This window comes from Sinohyriopsis cumingii, chromosome 1, assembly GCF_028554795.1.
Source record: "Sinohyriopsis cumingii isolate HCF-2022 chromosome 1, ASM2855479v2, whole genome shotgun sequence".
In the NCBI taxonomy this organism is placed as follows: Eukaryota; Metazoa; Mollusca; class Bivalvia; order Unionida; family Unionidae; genus Sinohyriopsis; species Sinohyriopsis cumingii.
In genome coordinates this window covers 36,864,464-36,884,956 of record NC_142961.1, presented here as the reverse complement: position 1 = coordinate 36,884,956, position 20,493 = coordinate 36,864,464, and the positions used below count along the sequence as shown (strand labels likewise).

At 36.3% G+C, this 20,493-nt stretch overlaps 1 protein-coding gene across 1 annotated transcript in view; it reads right to left on the bottom strand.

Annotated features, from left to right (window-relative positions):
- LOC149806713 (TPR repeat-containing protein DDB_G0287407-like) overlaps nt 1-19,463 on the bottom strand; it is a 152,743-nt gene extending 133,280 nt beyond the window's left edge. Inside the window, exons 1-3 of the mRNA XM_089956818.1 lie at nt 19,364-19,463; nt 10,770-10,910; nt 1,588-1,656 (exon numbers count right to left, since the gene is read on the bottom strand). Coding sequence (XP_089812944.1) covers nt 1,588-1,656; nt 10,770-10,886 — 186 coding nt within the window. The 5' untranslated portion in view covers nt 10,887-10,910; nt 19,364-19,463. The remainder of the gene's footprint in view (nt 1-1,587; nt 1,657-10,769; nt 10,911-19,363) is intronic.
- Between the last annotated feature and the right edge of the window lie 1,030 nt (nt 19,464-20,493).

The following is a 20,493-nucleotide window of genomic DNA, read 5'->3' as shown; positions in this document are numbered from 1 at the left end:
TAGTAATATACATGCATATCATCATCAATTTTACAATTCTAATAAGGACAGTGCCTCGGAAAACAAACTCAAAATTTAATCCAAGTCAAAGAAGCATTAAATATAGCCAATAGTGACCTCATACTGAAATGAGGTTGTGGTGCTCATATAGATGCATCACCAGGTTTCATGATTCTATGTAGGATAGTAGGCACAGAGTGTACAAATAGTCATGAGCTAATTGCAACAGCTTAATCTAATGGGAATGGTATCAGCCGAGATTTATGTAATCACTTTCTTACTAATTTATAACAGGAAGAACAGTAAAAACATCAACGTGAATCAAAGTCAGTGATATACAATATGGGTCACAGTGACCTACATTTCAGCTGAGGATGTAGTATACATCAAGATGCATCCTCTTACTTCACGATTCCAGTGACTGCAGTAGTATACAGCAGATAAAACACCAATGTGGTCAGGAGCTAGATGCAAAAGCTTAAGAAAAGCTAGGGAAATGTTAAATATGGGTCAGAATGAACTTTTGTTATAAAGGTGTAGTTCTAATAGAGATGCATACAATCACCTGGTTTGATGCGTCTGGCACAAACAGTGCTTCTGACTGAAACAAAGTCAGTGAAGCATGAAATATAGGCCATGGTGACCTATTTTTATGAGGGTGTAGTACTTGTCAAGATTCATCCCCTCACCAAGTATCATGATTCCAAGTATAACAGAATACAGTGTGCAAGATACCTGAGCTAGCACTGAATGCACATGTACAAATTTAGCCCCCCCCCCCACCGCCCCCTCTCCTTTGGGTAGATGCTATAAAACCCACTCCTAGGGCACAGGAAGAAAGAATGGTTGACATTCTGTGAGAGTGTACATGTGTAGATGCTTTTATATTTCCTGATACCAAAGCTGACAGCAGTACAAAAGCTTAACTATGTGAGCAAATAGCTATTTTTCTTCTTTCAGTCAATGACCCTGACCGTCATCTATTGACCCCACCAAAACAGGCTTCTTTCTTACCTAACATGTATGTCATCCATAAGCTTTGGTTACGGTACATGGCTAATGACCAAATTTTTTTTCTCTGCATAAACTGTTTTTCCTTTTCCAGTCACATTGATTTTGACCTACACCAAAATTAAAAGGTTTCATCCTTATGTTTAGTACAAGCCATCCACACAGTTTGGTAACTGCTGATGGTTGCGAACTCAAGTTATTAGACAGAAACAATTCTTCTTCTTTCACTCTGTTCCCTGACCATTGCCTGTGACCTGAAAATTGATAGATTCTTCTATACCCTAAGTGTAAGCAAACCAGATCCTGCAGATGGTGAAACACTCAAGTCAGCGTGTAAAAATCATTTTTCTTCTTTCAGACACAATGAATTTGACCTTTGACCTCTAACCCCCAAATCTATAGGATTCTTCTTTACTCCATGTTCAAGCCATTAACAAAGTTTGGTAACTACAGATGGTGATGGACAACACGACTTACTGGTAGCAGATGGATAGACATAATAACACAAAATGCTCTGCCTTATAATGGGTATATAAAAACTCATGCTGGAACAGAAATAAATAAGAAGAGACTTACCCAATATATAAATGTTTCAGACAATGTCAAATTTTTGGCTTCACACCAGCTTTTCAAGTCAGGCAGTATCTGCAAATTATAACCAATATCATTATTAGCATATCCCCAAAGCAAGTTGATTTCCTTATTACAAGAAATAGCTCATGGAATTCCTACTGCTTTATAGCCAAACCTTTTCTATCAGGATATAAAGAAAGAAAGAAAGAAAGAAAACAAAAGATATTAAATGAACAAAATGCCATGACAAGACCAGGGTTGAAACATTGATGTTAAACATGTGACTTTGACCCAAACATCAAAAGATTCAACAAGAATGTCAGAGAATGAATTCTCTTAGCTTCAGAATGATTTGTTCTAAGTAAATCAATGGATTTATTATAAATATGCAAAAAACTTTAATTGAAAGCTTAAAAGAAATGTTCTATGACTGTAACCTTGATCACAAGGTCAATGAGTCAAGCAAGCATGTCTAAGAATGAAACATCTGTGCTTTATAATGATTCACTCAAAGAATGAAAAAAATCCATTGTTTTAGAGATATAAGCAAATGAAAAAATATTAACCAAAATCTCAAAGCAAATTTTCTATAACAGACCATGACAATGTCAAAGAATGAACTGCTTTTTAAAATAAAGATTTATGTAAAGAATGAAGAAAATCAATGGGCTTAAGAAATACATGCAAAGAAAAATCTTTAACCAAAACTTTAGTGAACTGTTGACACCAATGACACCACCATAAAAGTGATTACTATATGTCTCAATATCCTGCTAATGTCGACTCAATATAAATAATAAAAATTCTTTTAAAGAATAAGCCTGTGAAAGGCTTTCATCTGTCTTATCAGCAAACCATGTTATGATGTACATGAATGTATCTGACTTGTCAGCAAACCATATTATGATATACATGACTGTATCTGATTTGTCAGCAAACCATGTCATGATGTACATGACTGAATCTGACTTGTCAGCAAACCATGTTATGATCATTCCATGTTATGATGCACATGACTGTATCTGACTTGTCACCTAACCATGTTATGATGTACATGACTGAAACTGTCAGCAAACCATGTTATGATGTACATGACTGTATCTGATTTGTCAGCAAACCATGTTATGATATACATGACTGAATCTGACTTGTCAGCAAACCATATTATGATATACATGACTGTATCTGACTTGTCAGCAACAAAAATGGTACTAACAGCTGCCTCGCTTGGCGCTCAGCAATAAGAGGTTAGTGTTAGGACTGGTCGGCCTGGTGTCAAGATAATGTGACTGGGTGGGGGACATCATGCTACTTGGGCACTTCATTTTGTAAGACTCCAAATATAACTCTGTTTACTAAGTAGTAGGCATTCAGTAAATAAATCTGCACTGTTATGTCCAAAATGGCTCTGTAAATAGTGTCTTCGTACTGTCTTATGTTCACAGTTTGTGATTTAGAGTGATACTGAAAGAAACTAAGTCAATTTGAGCTCATTCCTGCCTTGCATCCTGAGCAGCTATCTACAAGATGTTTTGTCAATCTATGTATAATGTCAAATTCTGAGTTACGTTCACAGTGACTATGTAAATAGCTGCACAAACAGCATTATTATAAAAGATCAGATCATGAAATCTGAGAAAAATATGAATTCTTATGATGAGGGATAAAAGGCTCAGCTGAATATAGTCTAATTAATTCAACCTTGCTGTTGATTACTGTCATTAAAAGATATTCAGTGGGGCATGCAATCACCCAGCAGGCAGCTGCTAGTACCATTTGTATGGGTCTTTGGTATGACTCTGCCTGGGTTCAAACCCGCAACTTCCCACATCTGAGGCAGAGGCTCTAACCACTTAGGCCACTGGCACAGTACTTTTTTTTTTATATTTACTTGCAATTAAAAACATTATGTACAAAAAAATAACATAATTTATAACTTTCAAAGCAACTGAATATTGTGAAATTATTTTTAACACATTTTATAGACTTAGCACATACAGTACTGTACTTAATAATGGAGCATAATCATGGAGATGCAATCTGAATAATATGAATGCAGAACAAGTCCATCTTAGACATCTGCAGTTTTCCAGTTTCATCTTGGAAAATCACAAGCTAGGATGGGTCAATGTCAACAACTCACCTGATAAACTGTGTCAAATCAGCTTTGATGGCAAACCTTGTCAGATCCACATCAGCATCACTTCATATGCACATCCATAAATGTTAACATGCATTTAGTATACAAGTATTAAGTGTAGTTTCTGAGTAACAAGGCAACACCTGTAAATGTTTGCAGGTTTAGGCTGCTTCCCACAAGTGAGTGCAGTGCTTCAACAACAAAATGTCCGCACAGTTGGCCTTCAATCTGATTTTGCAATAGTAGCATTGAATAAAACAGTGATTGACAACTCTGTCATCCATATAAATAAATAACCAAGAACTTCACATGCAGTGCAAATCTGTAGGTGTCAAAATACAACAGATATTAAGGCATAACCAACTGCATGACCCAATGAGTTCCAGGTCTTCTTGTCAAATCCAGGTTAATGATTCTGGTTTCTCACATGCTGGGAATCATCAACACAAGTTCCTCCTGCACAAAGACACCTCAGTAATGCTGGACTGACACTGTTATCATAAGTAAATCAAATCTGATCAATGGTGAGGCCACAATCAAAGACACTTACTTGAGGCTATTTTGTGTTGTCCCTGGTAGCTTAAGACCTTTGCTTGCGGGTATTTTGAGAGTCATCACAGGTAGTTGAAGACCTTTTACCCTTTTCTTTCATCTACAAGACACTATGCATAGACCGACCAACTTTTACAAAGCCATCCTGGATGCAGTTCCAACAGCCCCTAACACAGCTGCTTTGGCAAGTGTGGAGTTGCAAAAATGTTAACAGTACTGGAATCACCACACTATGGGAAATGTTTAACTGCTCTTTTACATTTGTATCACCTCCAACTCTGATAATTAATGCCATGGAGGTATTCCTTTATTTAGCCAACCTGAGCTGAAAAAGTTGTATCTGGGTTAGTCACATGGTGACAATTCCTGTTGGCTTGTCTAGAGAAAGTTGTGTTTGGGTTAGTCACACTGGGACAATTCCTGTTGGCTTGTCTAGAGAAAGTTGTGTTTGGGTTAGTCACACTGGGACAATTCCTGTTTGCTTGTCTAGAGAAAGTTGTGCTTGGCTTAGTCACATGGGGACAATTCCTGTTGGCTTGTCTAGAGAAAGTTTAAGTGTAACCCAGCAATCATTTCTTATTGTTCTCTTTATTTTCACAAGCTGGTTTTGGGCAAGATCAACCCTAACCTCATGATAGGACATTATTTTAAACTGTGATGTTCAATTATAAGACTGGGTCAGCTACCGTGGTGTATCTTTGGGCACGGCAGATTACTCCAATTGCCCCGGAACTAAATAACCAACTTGTGCTGCTATGCCATGAAGTACCAAACCAAACCAACCAATTATAAGAAAACTTTTACAAGTTTTCCACAGGTGCGTCAATGACCCTCAACTGGCCACCTGTGCCATCCAACAACAAGAGTCTTGCACTGTCTTTCCCTTGCAATGCATCTGTAATGAGCACCACCCACATTTATGTGTGCATGAAAGCACATGTCAAACACAGACGTTTTAAACAACTCCAGGTGTTCCAATGAAGATTAATAAAGTAGGTACAACAATGCAAAGTCTTTCTGGGAAATCTGCAGACCTGTGTCAACATTTTGAGCCCAGCCCATGCATAACCCATAGCTTATGATAGACACATGACTTGATTGGCTTCCAAGTATTCAAGATTTCTTGCCAAGGGTTACTATTGGCCATTTAACTGCATGGAAAATTCATACATTCCTAACTGGTAAAAATTCCTTACACTACAGGCTTCCTGTCAGCCATTCAGTTCACACACCTGGGAACAATTCCTGGACAACATCACTGAGACCATTTCAGTAATAAGTCACATAAACAGGTTTTTTTGAGTTAACAACACACATGGGTATCACATATCCATGTCTGACTGTCAATGCACTAAAAAAAATATCAGGTCAATCTCTAATGTAGAGTTCCAATGACATGGTCTTCTCATGGAGATCCAGCATGTACCTATCCAGGTAGTTATGAGTCCAATGAAGATGGCATATAAGATACATCGGTACCATCAGAGTAATCAACAGCAAATCATCAGGGGCCATATTCTGGGAGAACCCAAATAATATGCAACCCTGTAATGCAAAATTTAATGAACCTAAATGGCAGATGCTTCTGCTGCTGCTGGTGTCATATGTTACATGTACATGCAGGCAATATCAACAGGGAAACTTTCTTCCATGGTGCTTGTGTGCCAGCAAACCATAATGGTGGCTGTGCCACAGCAGATCAACCTCAGTCCACTCATGGCTTGCTGCAGTAGATAGTAATTTAGCATAAAAACATTTCTTCCAAGTAATCATATTATCCAGGGCTGGGTTCTTAATAATTTTACGAGTATGGATGGTCTCAGTAACCTGTACTCGGTTACCAAATTTAAGACCACCCAGGTACTGTCTGCATTTTTTAGGCTGATCTCTATTGTCATGCAAGTGTGGAAGTTAAGTCCAAAACAAGAATGATATTCATCTTAGACCCAGAGGTGCCCACGTGATATGATATGATTGACATGTTTGAGAGAAACTTCATAGCACATTTGCTTGGTTTACATGCATGTGGAATGATTCCCTGGTAATCTTCAAAATCACCAGTGCACTTGTGCAACTTCAACTCAGGAACCTGGGCTCACTGGTTGGGTGTGTGTTCATCTGCAAGTCAAAGTTTACCTTTGTCACCTTATATCATGCTCTTGTGTGAATTGCTTCAGCTGATACACAGTTGCCATGCCTGTATATGAGAGGAAAGCACTGTCTAACTGCCTATTCCGGCAGTAACCTTTTGTAGTATTTATACTTTATCTGCTTCAGAAACTGCAATCCCTTCAATCCTAGAAATTATATCGTTCTGTTCATTGTCTATTTCCTTGACAGCATCTTTGGGATTTTCCTTGACAACAGGTTCCCCATGTGTTGCCAAGTCTTTGCCAGTGCTGGTGATGATACTAGGCACTAAATATACATTGCAAGCAAAGGTGATTATATGAATTTAATCTGAATCCAAACTTAAGTCATGATCGAGCATTGGGGCCAAAAGTAATGTGAGCAAACTTGATTTACAATATTCTCAAAAGCAGGTTCTGCTGCAGAGTTCATGTTTTTCCAAGGCATACACCTTTCATTGATTGTGTCCTAATGCCAATGAACTTTCTATATACACGTTGTGTTTCTCCAGTCGATTTCATTTTATCTCATATGCATACAGTGGTACTTGAATACAGAAGTCAAAATCTAGATTATAGGTTAGAATTTCAAGAAGTCAATTAAGAGACATTGAACTTGAGGATAAAGTGTTTTTTCATAAGCAGGCTTTGTGAAATCTTTGTAAAATTTTCTTCCAAACCTGGACTGAATTTCCATTAAATCAGTCCTGGCCCAAATGAGCTTAAATGATAACTCACTGAGTATTGCACCAACTTAAACATGGCCAGGCTTTGTACATTTGTATCCAACAATATCAAATGTCTTGGAATGCTTGTATATCTCAGTTGTGGATTTTGCTCCATCACACATGGAAATAGCTTTGGAGAATTTCTCCCACTGACCATGCTGCTTTGTTTCTATGGTGCTGTAGATCAATTTGTATACCTCATGAAAGTCTGGAGTTGATGTCGCTGCTATATTATTGTCAATTTGTTGTGTTAGGGTTTTAACACCATTATCCAACACAAGATAGGCTATACATAGCGGATAGTATAAATGGTGAAGGAAGAACCCAGGAAAACCCTGGAAAGAACCACCGACCCACAAGAAGCTACCGGCAAGCTTTCTCACATACCCACATTGGCCAAGCCCAAGACTCGAACCCACGCAGACAGAGATGAGATGGCAGTTGACCATAACGATGAGCGCTTTAGAATAATCAGCCACTTGAGCCCCTATATTATTATCAAAGTCATTTTTCTAATTGATTGACCTAAAGCTGTATTCACTTTGACTTTGATATTGTCAAAGCTGGCAATTTCAATGTTTTCAAGAATGGCTTCACTTAACGTCAGCAACTTAAGGTTTTCTTGCACAATATAATACAGTGATTTTTCATGCATTTGTTATTATATGATTCGCAACATAATCCCTAACTCAATCAATTTATCAAGATGCTTGGATATGTATTTCAGTGTCTGTGTGTGTGTGTGTTTTGGACTTTTAATGTAGCTTTAACAATGATATGGTCATATTGCTATGATGCTGACAGTGTGGCAGTTTATAATCATGTCTAGCACTGGGGCAGCATGCTGTCCCACCCAGACACATTATCCTGACACCAGGCTGACCAGTCCTAAAATTAACCTATTAATGCTGAGCACCTAACGAGGCAGCTGTTAGTACCGTTTTTACATAGCTGCCAACCCTCCAGGCTCGCAATTAGTGAAAATAGGGATAAAAATTAGTGAATTAGTACCCATCAGCTATAGCTACACTAATATCTTGACTAGCAGTACCTGGCTGTTTCGGCAACTGTCGATATCACGACTAGCACTTAATGGAAAATCGGTTATTTTATTGAAGATTTAAAATAATTTAGAATTGGGGAATTCGTGAGTTTTTGCACGTGGCGTGAATCTGTGAATCGCTGAAAAAGGCATGAAATTCATGCCAAAGTCATGAGGGTTGGCAGGTATGTTTTTATATGCCTTTGGTATGACTCTGCTGGGGTTCAAACAGCAACCTCCCACATCTGAGGCAGAGACTCAACCACAAGGCCACCAGAGTGGTCAGATATGTATTTGAAAGATCACACATCTCTGGGGTATCTTTGATGAATCAGTGTGATGCATTCAGTAAAAAAAAGATGATTTAACCTTTTCTGTGATGTTATACACTATTGCTTGATAAATTCCCACATTAGCTACACTCATGAATCCCTTCAAAATATTATACCTATCAATTCGTGAAGCTTTCAACATTGTATATATGCCAGCATTAATTCCCTAATATAACATTTTCATGCAAAAGGAAACATTCTCCACTTGGGTTGTCCTTGTGAGAATTATCAGCACGTTGCTGTCTTACGCTGCTGCATGCTAATTTCTTACAGTCAACACGTGCTTTAGTCAATGTCAATTATGTCTTTGAATTTGCAACCACAGTGAGCCTTTAGAGTGCCAAACAACATTCTAGAAGGTTCGATCATTGTTTCAGATTGAACAATGTCTCAAACAATTATGAAGGCATCATAGTAAATAATCAATACCAATGCTACATTATCAGATTACACTTTCATTTTCATGTGCAATTCAACCTAAACTCGAGGTTTCCTTCATTAATAAAGATAAATACGATTTCTGCAAGTGTGATTCAAACCTGAAATGTCTCAATCAAGAGTGTGACATGCTAACTAATTAGATCAGCAAAAACTATTAACAGTAAAAGAACTCAATTATGAACTTAATTATGCTGGAACAAAAAAACAATGTGATATGCCCTTCCCAATCTGTCAGTGCAAAAATGAATCAATTTCAGAATTACCATTTCATCTCCTATTAATTTCAATAGTGTACATATTTCGTTTTATCAATACTAAAGGTCACATATATGGTTCAACACGTTGAAAATTGAAATTTGGAGTCATATTGTGAACGAATGCGTATTGCAACAACTTTTCCATTTGATCTGGAATGAATAGATTTCGTGATTACGGACTGGATTTATATGTGACAATTCCACATGAAATACATCAGATTGAAGAAGCGAGAGAGAAGCGTGTTGACATCTGTAAATGTGTTTCTGTTTCTGTCATTGAATGTTTGAAATCATAATGTGGGAAAAATATGAAGTCTATTCAATTTGCAATTATCAAAAAGATGCTAAGGAATTTAATGCTTTTATCATTTTGAGTGCAGTAAGGAGGATGTAATTGCACTTATATTTGAAATTACAGTACAATTTTGAAATGTGTAATCAAGATTGAGAACCTATGTCATGGCTCATGTAATTTGGATTTGCATAACTAAGAAAGTACATTCTGAGGAATTTCAGGATGTAAAACTGTAAGTATACTTTTTTGCCATTCTTATCACCAGCTAAAGAAGACAGTATATGACTTGTCACTTGTATAATATTTGTAAGGACCCTTTCTTGCATCTGTTGTTGTTGTTGTTGTTGTTGTTGGGTTTAACGCCATTTTTCAGCACACGATAGGCTATACATGGCGGCCAGTATTAATGGTGGAGGAAGAATCTGGGAAAACTCCGGAAAGAACCACCGAGCCACAACAAGCTACTGGCAAGCTTACGCACATACCCACATTAGCAAAATCCGAGACTCGAACCCACACAGACAGAGGTGAGATGGCAGTGATCCATAACAGAGAGCGCTTTAGACCACTCAGCCACTCAAGGCCCCTTTGCATCTGTTGTATAGCTAGCCTAAATCTGAAACATTGTATCAACAAAGTTAATGCAGAATGTGCCAAAGCAGCTGGTATGTGGCAATCCATGAAATATCTGCTTTAGTTCATTCAAAAACAAATTTAAACAACCACAACGTAAAGCGCCTACTACGCAAGTGTACATGATTTGTTTACGCATCTGCATCCATTGTTTGTTTACAATAGAAAGTAGTTCCTTTATGCACGTGAATGCAATAAGTGTATTTGCACGTGAGTTCAGTATTGGGTAATATTGCACGATTCTGACAATGTAAAGTTAACAAAGAAAAAAATGAGCATATAATATAACTGATATTCCAAAGGCCATACCCACTGCACCCCTCATTACCCAACCCCAAACATCCCCTAACAGGGACCAAGGGGTCACAATGTCTTGCTGCTATGATTGAACATATAAAGAAGGGTTATACAAATTTTGAAAAAAGCATGATTGTAATTACTGTTTTTGTATATTCAACATCCGACACCCGTCTTGGGATTCCTGGGCTGGAGGCATGTGATGACATCCATCTCACAGATGGGCAACAAAAATGCAAGTTTTGTGAAATTCCACCAAGCAGTTTAAAAGCTGATGCAGTAATGGATAGACATCAGGACAGACTGTTTTGGAGGGAACATTATTTTAAAATGACATACCTCCTTTTTCAGTATCTCTCTTTCAGAATGGAAATCATCTGTGTAGGATGAAATAAACAGCCTGACAGTTGTTTTCTCCGTAGATGACTTTGAACGGGATGGTCCACCAGTTGCCATGCTTATCTATACTCCATGACTTGTCTGTAAAACATAACAGGTCTTTTATTGTCACCATCTTAAGGTTCTAGATTATAGTCAACTTAGTTGTCATGCATTTCATGTCACAACCAACAGCCATCTTTGTGCTCCAGCTGCACAAAAATAGAAGTGTGCTTTCCTGTTTGCTCTTGGTACCCTCTCCTCTGCCCTCAGTGCCCTTCTCACTTCTCCCCTCTGCCCTTATAGGACCCATCATACTGCCTCTCTCCAATCAATAAAACAATTCCCTCATATGATTTTCTACTATGACCAATTATTTTTCAATTCAATTAAGGTATCATACATGTATGAATTTGCTTTTGTCTGTTTTTCCTTCCAAATAGATGATGATCTAAATTGTAGCCACTGGATCAAGTCCTTTTGTGTCAAACAACGCTCCTTTGTTCCAGAAAGTGCATCTCATTTAAGTAGAGTTCACAGATCACCTGAAAAGCCCCTCTTTCCCTCCCTACAGGAAGAAATCCCAAACTTTACCACTGATTCTACTTCCTACATGACCAAATTGGTTTTACACAAATATTGATGTCAGCCATCCTCCAACATTTTACAAATATGCTCTATTCGTATTTCTTCTGTTCATTTTATGGATTCAAGTGTGTACATTTCATATAATCTAAGTGATTTAAATTTTGGGACAAGTGAAAATGTATGTGGCACAAAATAATTTTCTTCAACTACTTGTCCTAGACATGTGAATGACAAAATATTTTGTTTTACAAGTTTATGCTCTTAAAATAAGTAACAGAAAAACGTGAAGACAACAAGCCTTGTAAAATTTAATGAATAATTTATTTCCCTAAATTACTAAGTGAAAAAAAAAAAGAAACAAGAACTTACGGTATTGCAAATTAAGACCAAAAATAATCCAAGAATTATAAATACAAGTCCTATCAATAAAAAGTTCTAAGTCAATCTCAGTTTGAATCCTGATGAAATTCAAGATGGAAGGTGATGATGCTTGAAATAACCTATGAAGTGCTGTAGTGTCCACAGTCTTTTGTTGAATTACACAAATATTATTCCAGTTTTTAATTTAGTGTAAATTACAATGAATGTCTTTGTCCAAGAATTATATCAGAGCACTTTTGTACTTCCAGGGAAAATAATCACCTGAATTCAGTAATTTGAAGAAAATAAAATTCAGCCTAAACTGGTCACAATACAACTTAAAATGCACAACTTAATGTGTCAAAATTTAGAACCCAACTCACAAACCTTTATCAGAACATCAGTTATATGACTGATTACAAAGCAAAATACATCCCTGGATGAGGGTCAAGGTATTAATTTCTAGAAGTAAAATGAAGTTTGTTAGCATACGGAATGTGATAAAACATCACATACTCCAAATATGACCTTGACTCAACTTAATGATTCTTACTCTGAGATAGAATATAGAAAATAAATTAAAAGGTTGTTTACCAAAACTGTCACTGATATTGAAACATGGTCAGCAACTAGACATACAGTTTCATTTACCCATAGAGGATAATGAAGCTAATTTTAGTTGTTTACATCAATTAAACAAATATATAAAAAAAGGTCAATCAGGTCAAACAGAACTGAACTCAATTATGGACAAGGTCAAGTCCAGTAAACAATGTTACATTACAATAGCATGTAATGGAATTTTAAAAAATTTAAACTGAGACAAACAATTCAATTAAATATACATAACAATTGAATGACCCTGATAATACATATAATGTGACAACTGCTTAATGAAATAAGATCATTGTGTGTGTGTTTGTGTGTGTGTGTGTGTGTGTGTGTGTGTGTGTGTGTGTGTGTGTGTGTGTGTGTGTGTGTATGAGTGCTTGATTTGGATTTTTAATGTAGCTTTAATAATTTTTCAGTCATACTGCTATGATGGCTGCAGTGTGGCAGTTTATAGCTAAATCTAGCAATGGGGCATCATGCTGCAGATATGTAGCATGATATCCCACCCAGTCACATTATCCTGATTATAAATGAGTGCCTAGCAAGGCAGCTGTTAGTACCATTTTTATGTCTTTGGTATGACTCGGCCTGGGTTCAAACCTAAAAAACAAATTGCAAATGTTTACATTACCACTGAAATACAAAACCATTCAGTCTAGATTAGTTCCAAAATGCAGGATGGAAATGATACACAAATTGATATTCAATTAAATTTAAAATAAAACAATGCCATAAAAAGGCAAATATATTTATCTTTCCTAAACTTAGGAAATCACATTAAAGAAAGTAAAAGTCCTGAAAGATTAAGCATCACAAACTTTAGTTTCACGGCTCAAGATTTATAAACAGAATATTTCATTATATCTAGTGTTCCTTTTATTTTTGTTAGTAATGAAAATTACAACCTATTACATGCTTACATTATTATTTATGCCACATTTATACCTAGTAATTAAACACAAGTTGCTATTTTAATGGCATTTTCTTTCATTTTTTGTTGTTTCGTTCAATTCTGGAAATTTCAGAGAAGAACCTTTGAGATGTTTTTGAGCAAGCATGCACAACCTCCTCAAGGGCAACTGAGTAAGTGATTTTAAAGACACACCCTACAATCTAAATAAGTGGACAAAACCGGACATGGCCCATGGGCTGTAGGTTTAAACATACATAATTGTGATATATATGCTAGATTCCAGGGTCTATTTAATCTGTTCATCGTAAGTTTCTGTGATTTTGTAACTATCTCACAATTACCAACACAGCTGAACTGTACTTCTTGCTTAAAACTGGTGGGGCTGTCTTACATGGTACTTACAGCATTCCACAGTCTGAATAGTACCAGTCTCAGGTGACTTAGAATGAATAGTGTATCTGAACCATTGAAGTCTTCCATTCAGTAACATTGTGAAATAAACATCTTTACTTGACAACACTTATTATAAGTGACACTATTACTATGAGTTCTGAGGCTCAATACATGCAGACATGCCAACTCCTGATTGTGTGTACAAGACCCAACAGTCCTGAGTGGGAGCGAAATTATCCCAATTAAAACAACATATCAAAGATAATATTTTTAGTCATTCCAGTTGACAGGAACTAACAAGAAAATCGTTGTTTTCAATTTTTATTTTTTCCAAGTCAATCCATGTCAACAGTAAGAAACAGGACACCTGTCATATAGACCAATTGAAATGTCTTGGTTTTTTCTCATGTCTTCTGAGTCTTAACAGTGCATTCTTACATCCAGTCTGAAAGATCTGACAGCTACCACTTAGGGGTCATGTTCTAGTTTGAATTAGCCAGTGAAAATACAGCTTTCAGAAATATGAAATGAATAAACTCATTTGGCACACATTGATGCACTTCAGCCACTCTGTTCAGTCTTGCAAAAATCAAGATATGAGACTTCATCTGGTTGGCTGATAAAACGTGCAATTATGGTAATAGCAAACACATTATTGTTATATTATAATCCACTTTATACCAATGTCTGACCCGAGTACTGTGTGCCATGATACACTCAAATAGTCATGCTATCAGACTAGCTACAATCAACCAATCTTTAAAAGCAGGAACAGGAACTGCTGCAATCGACCAAACAAAAGCAAATTCTTTACCAGAAAAAAATAGTTTCACTGAGACTCAAAGAAAACTGATTACCTTTGAAGCACTGATCATTCTGTAAAATAAGCAAATGATAAAAATTCAGTCTCAATCAATGTCTACAGTTATTTGATGTTGCTGCCACAACAAGAAATGGGCATTTGTTTGGTTCTCCAAAGCAGTGACTTCAATAACATAAGCACCCTTCATTAAAAGCAAACCAACTACAATTTTCAATTAAAAAAAATAAAGCACCTTTCATCAAAGAAGGTCAGCACCGAGCTTAATTTTTTTTTTAAATGAAATAAAAATGGACTGTTGCTTTCTCAAATGTGACTGGAAAACATTTATTGTGCTGTGAAGGTTTCTGTTTTGCAGGGAAAAATTGTCATGCTTATTATCACTACCAGTGACGTATAAAATGTAAATTAAATCTCCAATATTTTGAAACAATATATATCTAGCCATCACTTTTTAATTTGTTCACATTTTCATTTCCCTATTAATAGCCCCATCCCCTGGGAAGCCTTGGCAAGAGGATAGCGGTCTCCAGCTGACCAAAATCTAGACCAATTTAAGTACATGTACATGTAGCATGTAAATAAATATAGCCACATTCTACTGATGGCAATATTGTGGTGAACTGTTTAGTGACACACGTTTGTTGACAATGGAATACAGATCAAACGAAGACAACCATTTTTCATATACATGTTATTTGCGTTTGCTAATGGGATGTGACTGGAAATGGAATTTTATGATGTGATCTATACTCGAATTCATGGACATTTCATACACATTTACAGTACATAATGCATTATGAACTATACTACACAAATGTGAGTTCTCAATATAGAAGTTTATTTTAGACTAGCTTTGTCTTCATTTAATCAAAAGCACATATATGTATACCAGTTTTTATTACACACTGCTGTTTTTTTGTATGTGCATCATTCTCTTAAGCTAACTGACTTGGGTGGTTATAATATGGTTTGGTACATAACAGTCAGATTCTAAGAACTGGACCCCAATCAATGTGTTATAGCAGGATGACACTGTGTGTGTGTGTATATATATATATATATATATATACAATAAAGTAAGTTTTGTGAACAAGAAAAACTTTTTTAAAATTATATTATTAATAGATTATAATGGTTGGGGGCAAGCATGTGAGATTATCCCACTTCACAAACCATCTCCCACTTTAAAAGACCAACAGTATTGCTTTCATTACCATAAAAAGTTGGCATGTCTGTACATGTGTACCTTTCGCAAGAACTGGCCATGATCCTTTTGAATGAAAATAGCAGTAGATAGAGTGATTAGGAATAAGAATTTTATGGACAATTTGCACAGATATACCAAAATCAATGACTAAAACATCAGATTCAGCTATTCCTTTACTAGTAGTAATTGTGAAAAGAAAAGGAAGTGACACAAATCAGCATTGTTGTTTACTGGGTATTTTAAATTTAATTTAATACCAATTTGTGTATAATTTGCTTCCTGCATTTTGGAACTAATCTAGACTGAATGGTTGTGTGTTTCAATGGTAAATGTAAATGTTTGCAATTTGTTTTTTAATGTAAATGATATACACAATACAAATTTACACAATGATTCAACCGCCTTGGAAACCTGACAATGCAAATGTTTTCAAATTTTAATTTTTAACACTGTACTAGTTTTCTTTTTTATTTACCTAATACATCACATGATTCTACAACATAAAATGATTAATCCAGACCTCCAGTACACTTTAATATAGTTCATTACGTAAATAATATCCCATTCTACTCAGGAAATGTTAACAAAAGTTTGGATGATTAAAAACATTCATCAAGTTCATTAGTCCTACAATGTAAGACATAGCACACCAGAGATCTCAGAAATGCTAAATTACGCGTATTTGGATGCTAATTTTTGATCTGGGATGCAGAAAATCACTGAGGCGGGAGTCCTCCATACACAAATAATAGGTGTGCGGCAAAATTCAAAGACTTGCCAGTCCTGCTTCCGCCACCTGCTTTGTGGGAAAATGTGTTGATCAATTAGCTGTGCTGATATTTACAATGACAGAATTCAGTGACTGAAAGACCCCTTGATGTACATACATGTTGCCATTATAAGAGTACATCAAAAAGAACATGATGCAAAAGCTGGGCGGCAAGTTCAAAGGCTTTGACTGGCGGCTGGGTGGTAAAATGAACTGATATTTACAGTGATTGAATTCAGAGTCAGAAAGACCCAGAGATGTACATGTAGTCACTTATAAAAGTACATCAAATAAACAACTTTATCTTTCGTTATTGTGTTCATTTCCGAATGTATCGGAATAAGAAGTGCACATGACCTCAGAATCAAGACATTAATAAGACTTAGACAAAATGCCATTTGCAAATTTGGACAAGTATTTATGAGTTAAACTTCAAACTTACGAAGATTGTAACGAGATTCAGAAGAGTGCTAAAGCTGCTAGAATTGATAGTTCAGATAGGATAGTAGCTAAGTGTAAGAAAGTGTGATGCCTAGCTTTGTGTTTGGAATAAGTCCTTACTTGGACGGACAAAATTCAGTATCACTCTGATGGACAAACAAGAGATATTTAAGAGGTACATTGACTGACCATAGTTTAGTTTTTTTTAAATGCCCCTCGTCTTAGCCCAGTTAGTTCTAGTGTTATAGCGAAATGAATTCATCAATACATCAGTAGCTAGGCTTAGTTTTCATATCAATTACGTTGACAAACAAACTCTTGCCCATTCACAAGCATATGTTTTGATAGCTGACTGACCATTAACCCTTTTCTGAGTAAGGTAGCAATTATCAATTTCCTGCATGATACCCTTTGATGATAAAACATACAAACAATGTGTTTTAAGAGTAGAATCGGTGATCTGGATATTTATTAACTGCCTCTTGTACACTATTTTGTCATAAAATTAGTTTGAAACTGTAAGTGAACCAGTGGCGTCACTAGGGGGGTGCGGACAGCACCAGGTGACACCATCTCAGAGGGGTGACACCAAAATGAAAAATTGCAAATTTTACAGAGCACACACTGCTCGGTCTAGTCGGATTTCATAAGCGGATAACCGATCATAGTTAAATACATGACTAGCAGGCACAGCAGTGGCGTCGCTAGGGGGATGCGGACTGCACCGGGGGATACCATCAGAGGGGGTAACACCAAAATGACATTACTAAGGATTCTGTATGGTCTGTTACGGAAGGAGGACCATGGGGGTGACACCATGAGCTACCGCACTGGGTGACACCAACCCGAGTGACGCCACTGAAGTGAACCAGTAGGCCTAACGGGAAATAATGACGGACTTTGCTAAGTCTGCGATGTACCAGTTTATTACATTGTATGTTTTCGTAAATCATCGGGCAAATATTCTCAAAAAATATACAAATCATTGAAAGCAAAGCCAATGTATTATTTTATTAAAGATTTAACTTTAAAATGCAAATTATGTAGGTCAGAAACATATGGACTATGCTATGTTGTGGAATTCGTAAGATGCACTGTAAGGTCTAAGCTGTTTTCCGACTTGACATGTATTTGTGAAAATACGGGGAAAAAACAGCAAATCAGATACTATTTAACCATTGCCTAAAATTACTACAAGGACATAAATAAATAAACCATAAATTTGCAATCCTGTCAATGGACTGTTGTAATGAAGCTATATTAAAGTGAGTTATTACATTATGAAAACCACTCCATCTAAAAATAGATGCACTCACGTCTGTGTTGATTCTGTAGGAAAGAAGGGACTGCAACTTTTGATGGTGGACTCCTATTTTTACAAAAATGGGAGTCCTGGACTCCTAGTTTTAACATCCTAGCGAGGACTCTGCACATGTTTTTGTTTTAGTGCTATGTCTTACTATCCAAATAACGGCCTTGTATAGTGTGTTCCGATGTCGGTTGACATCAGAATGAGTAGTCAAAGTTTCAGGGACATCTCACACACTTGGCAGCCTATAATGATACTCTTCCACTAATTTATGTGTAATTAATATACTTACTGTGCTGTTTTTATCCAGGCGGAATGAAGATATGACACTAGCAAATGGATCCATTTTCATGTTCCGTTGACATACATTTGAATTTGTTGCAATGCAATGGTAGTCAAGGTATGCTGAAGTATGTTTAAGTAGGTTCATGTGGGAAATTTGTACCTTGAACAAAACGAAACGTTGCTTACATTTCCAATAGGCATAATATATTTGTATTCGTTTTGTTAAAGAATATTTAAAATTAACCTGATTTTGGCATTCCCCACTTTCCAGCCAAATGAAATGTAGGCCAACAAAACTTTAAAACAGGTCCATTTCTTTTGTGATAATTTAAATTTATTAGAGAAAAGACGTCAGGATAAGTAAAGTCTGACAAAAACATTATAACTTTACTTTGTAGAAAAGCGTCGTTATTGGTTGCCAGTTGTGTGTGATATTTCTGAAAATTTGACTTTTGTTACACTGTTAGTCGACATCAAAACACGCTACACAGCGCCGTTAGTTAGTCTGTAAGACCCATCACCCCACAGAACAAAAATATCGGGTGATGCGTCATACGTTGTTGGGCTACAAGTTAATGGGATGTGAATAACTGATATGCTTGGTATGTATATTCCGAGAGATTCATTCTGAAACCAAAAAGACAGAACAAGCAATTAATTTTACTCCTTTTGTCTCTATGTTGTGAGAAGCACAAACAACATGAATAAATTAATGGCAAAAAATTAGTCACTAAAAATCTAATTGCTTTTTTTCATGCTTAACCGATTAATATGACTTTCCTTATACGCCAATTCAATTGGACAAAATAGTTACTGTATGTTTTGTGCATCAAAAATTCGTATTTCCAAGAACACCTCTTAAATTATTCTTGGTGCATCATATTCCTTCTTCACGAATACAAATAAGCTTTTTCCCATGAAAATTCATAACCTAGTCGCTTCTATCAAGACGACCATATTGATCACCTTTCCTGGTTTTCAAAATTGAAGAGTAGGCCTAACTCTCTCGTTCTCTCCAAATTCGACCTTAATAAATAAGCGTGCGATCCAAAATGCCCAAACATTATTAAAATGCACCTGCGAAGTGTGTTGGCACATACTCTACAAACAGAATGTATATATGTTTCATAACCATATACTAATTAACTATTTTCTTTATAGTTAGGATCCGACCAATTGTGAATTTTCTTCACCGTCAGTTCCGGAAAGTAGTTTACACGATACTAATATAATCTGGTTCATAATTTTTTAATCCATTTATATCTGATAATTTTTAGACACTTCTTCTCCCACCCACCCCACCCGCCAAAAAACGTTTGCAATTTATGAAAATGTAGACAGCTGGTGCAGGACATTTTTTTTTATAATTCAGATAATTCTGTCATCGTAATTTCAGTTCCAATTTGTTGTCATTGAAAATACTGAATTTTCACAAAGACTTTATGTGACGTCTAGTTGAAAAATGCGTCGATTTCACAGACAAAATGTCGACCTTCTTAAAAGTCTAGATTTCACCTCTCCTCCGTAACAGATGACCATATCAACATGTGATTTTCACTTTTGATAAAGCTTAGTTAAAAATAGAAATGCTGCCGATCTTGCATTGAATATGGCCGCCACCGCGACCATTTTGAAAATCTTGTTACTGCAGTGGTACTGCTCCTTAAAGGATGGTTTCAATAACGTTGGAATTTTGCTAAAGACCTTTATTTTATCACACGTCTTGTTGATCCTAAATGAATATAGTGTCAGTCAGACATCCATTTTGGCCACCATGACGGTCATCTTTAAATAATGTTATCACTACACCTCTTGTGCAAATCATATTGCCATGCGGTTTTCAATAAACGATTTCTTATAATGTCAAGTTGGTCCTAAATGAAAATGGAGGCCGATCTGTCAGTTAATATCGCCTCCAATATGAAGCCATCTTGAAAATGTTGTTAGGCCTATAGGAACTCTTTCTCTGTGGGTGACTATCTGTC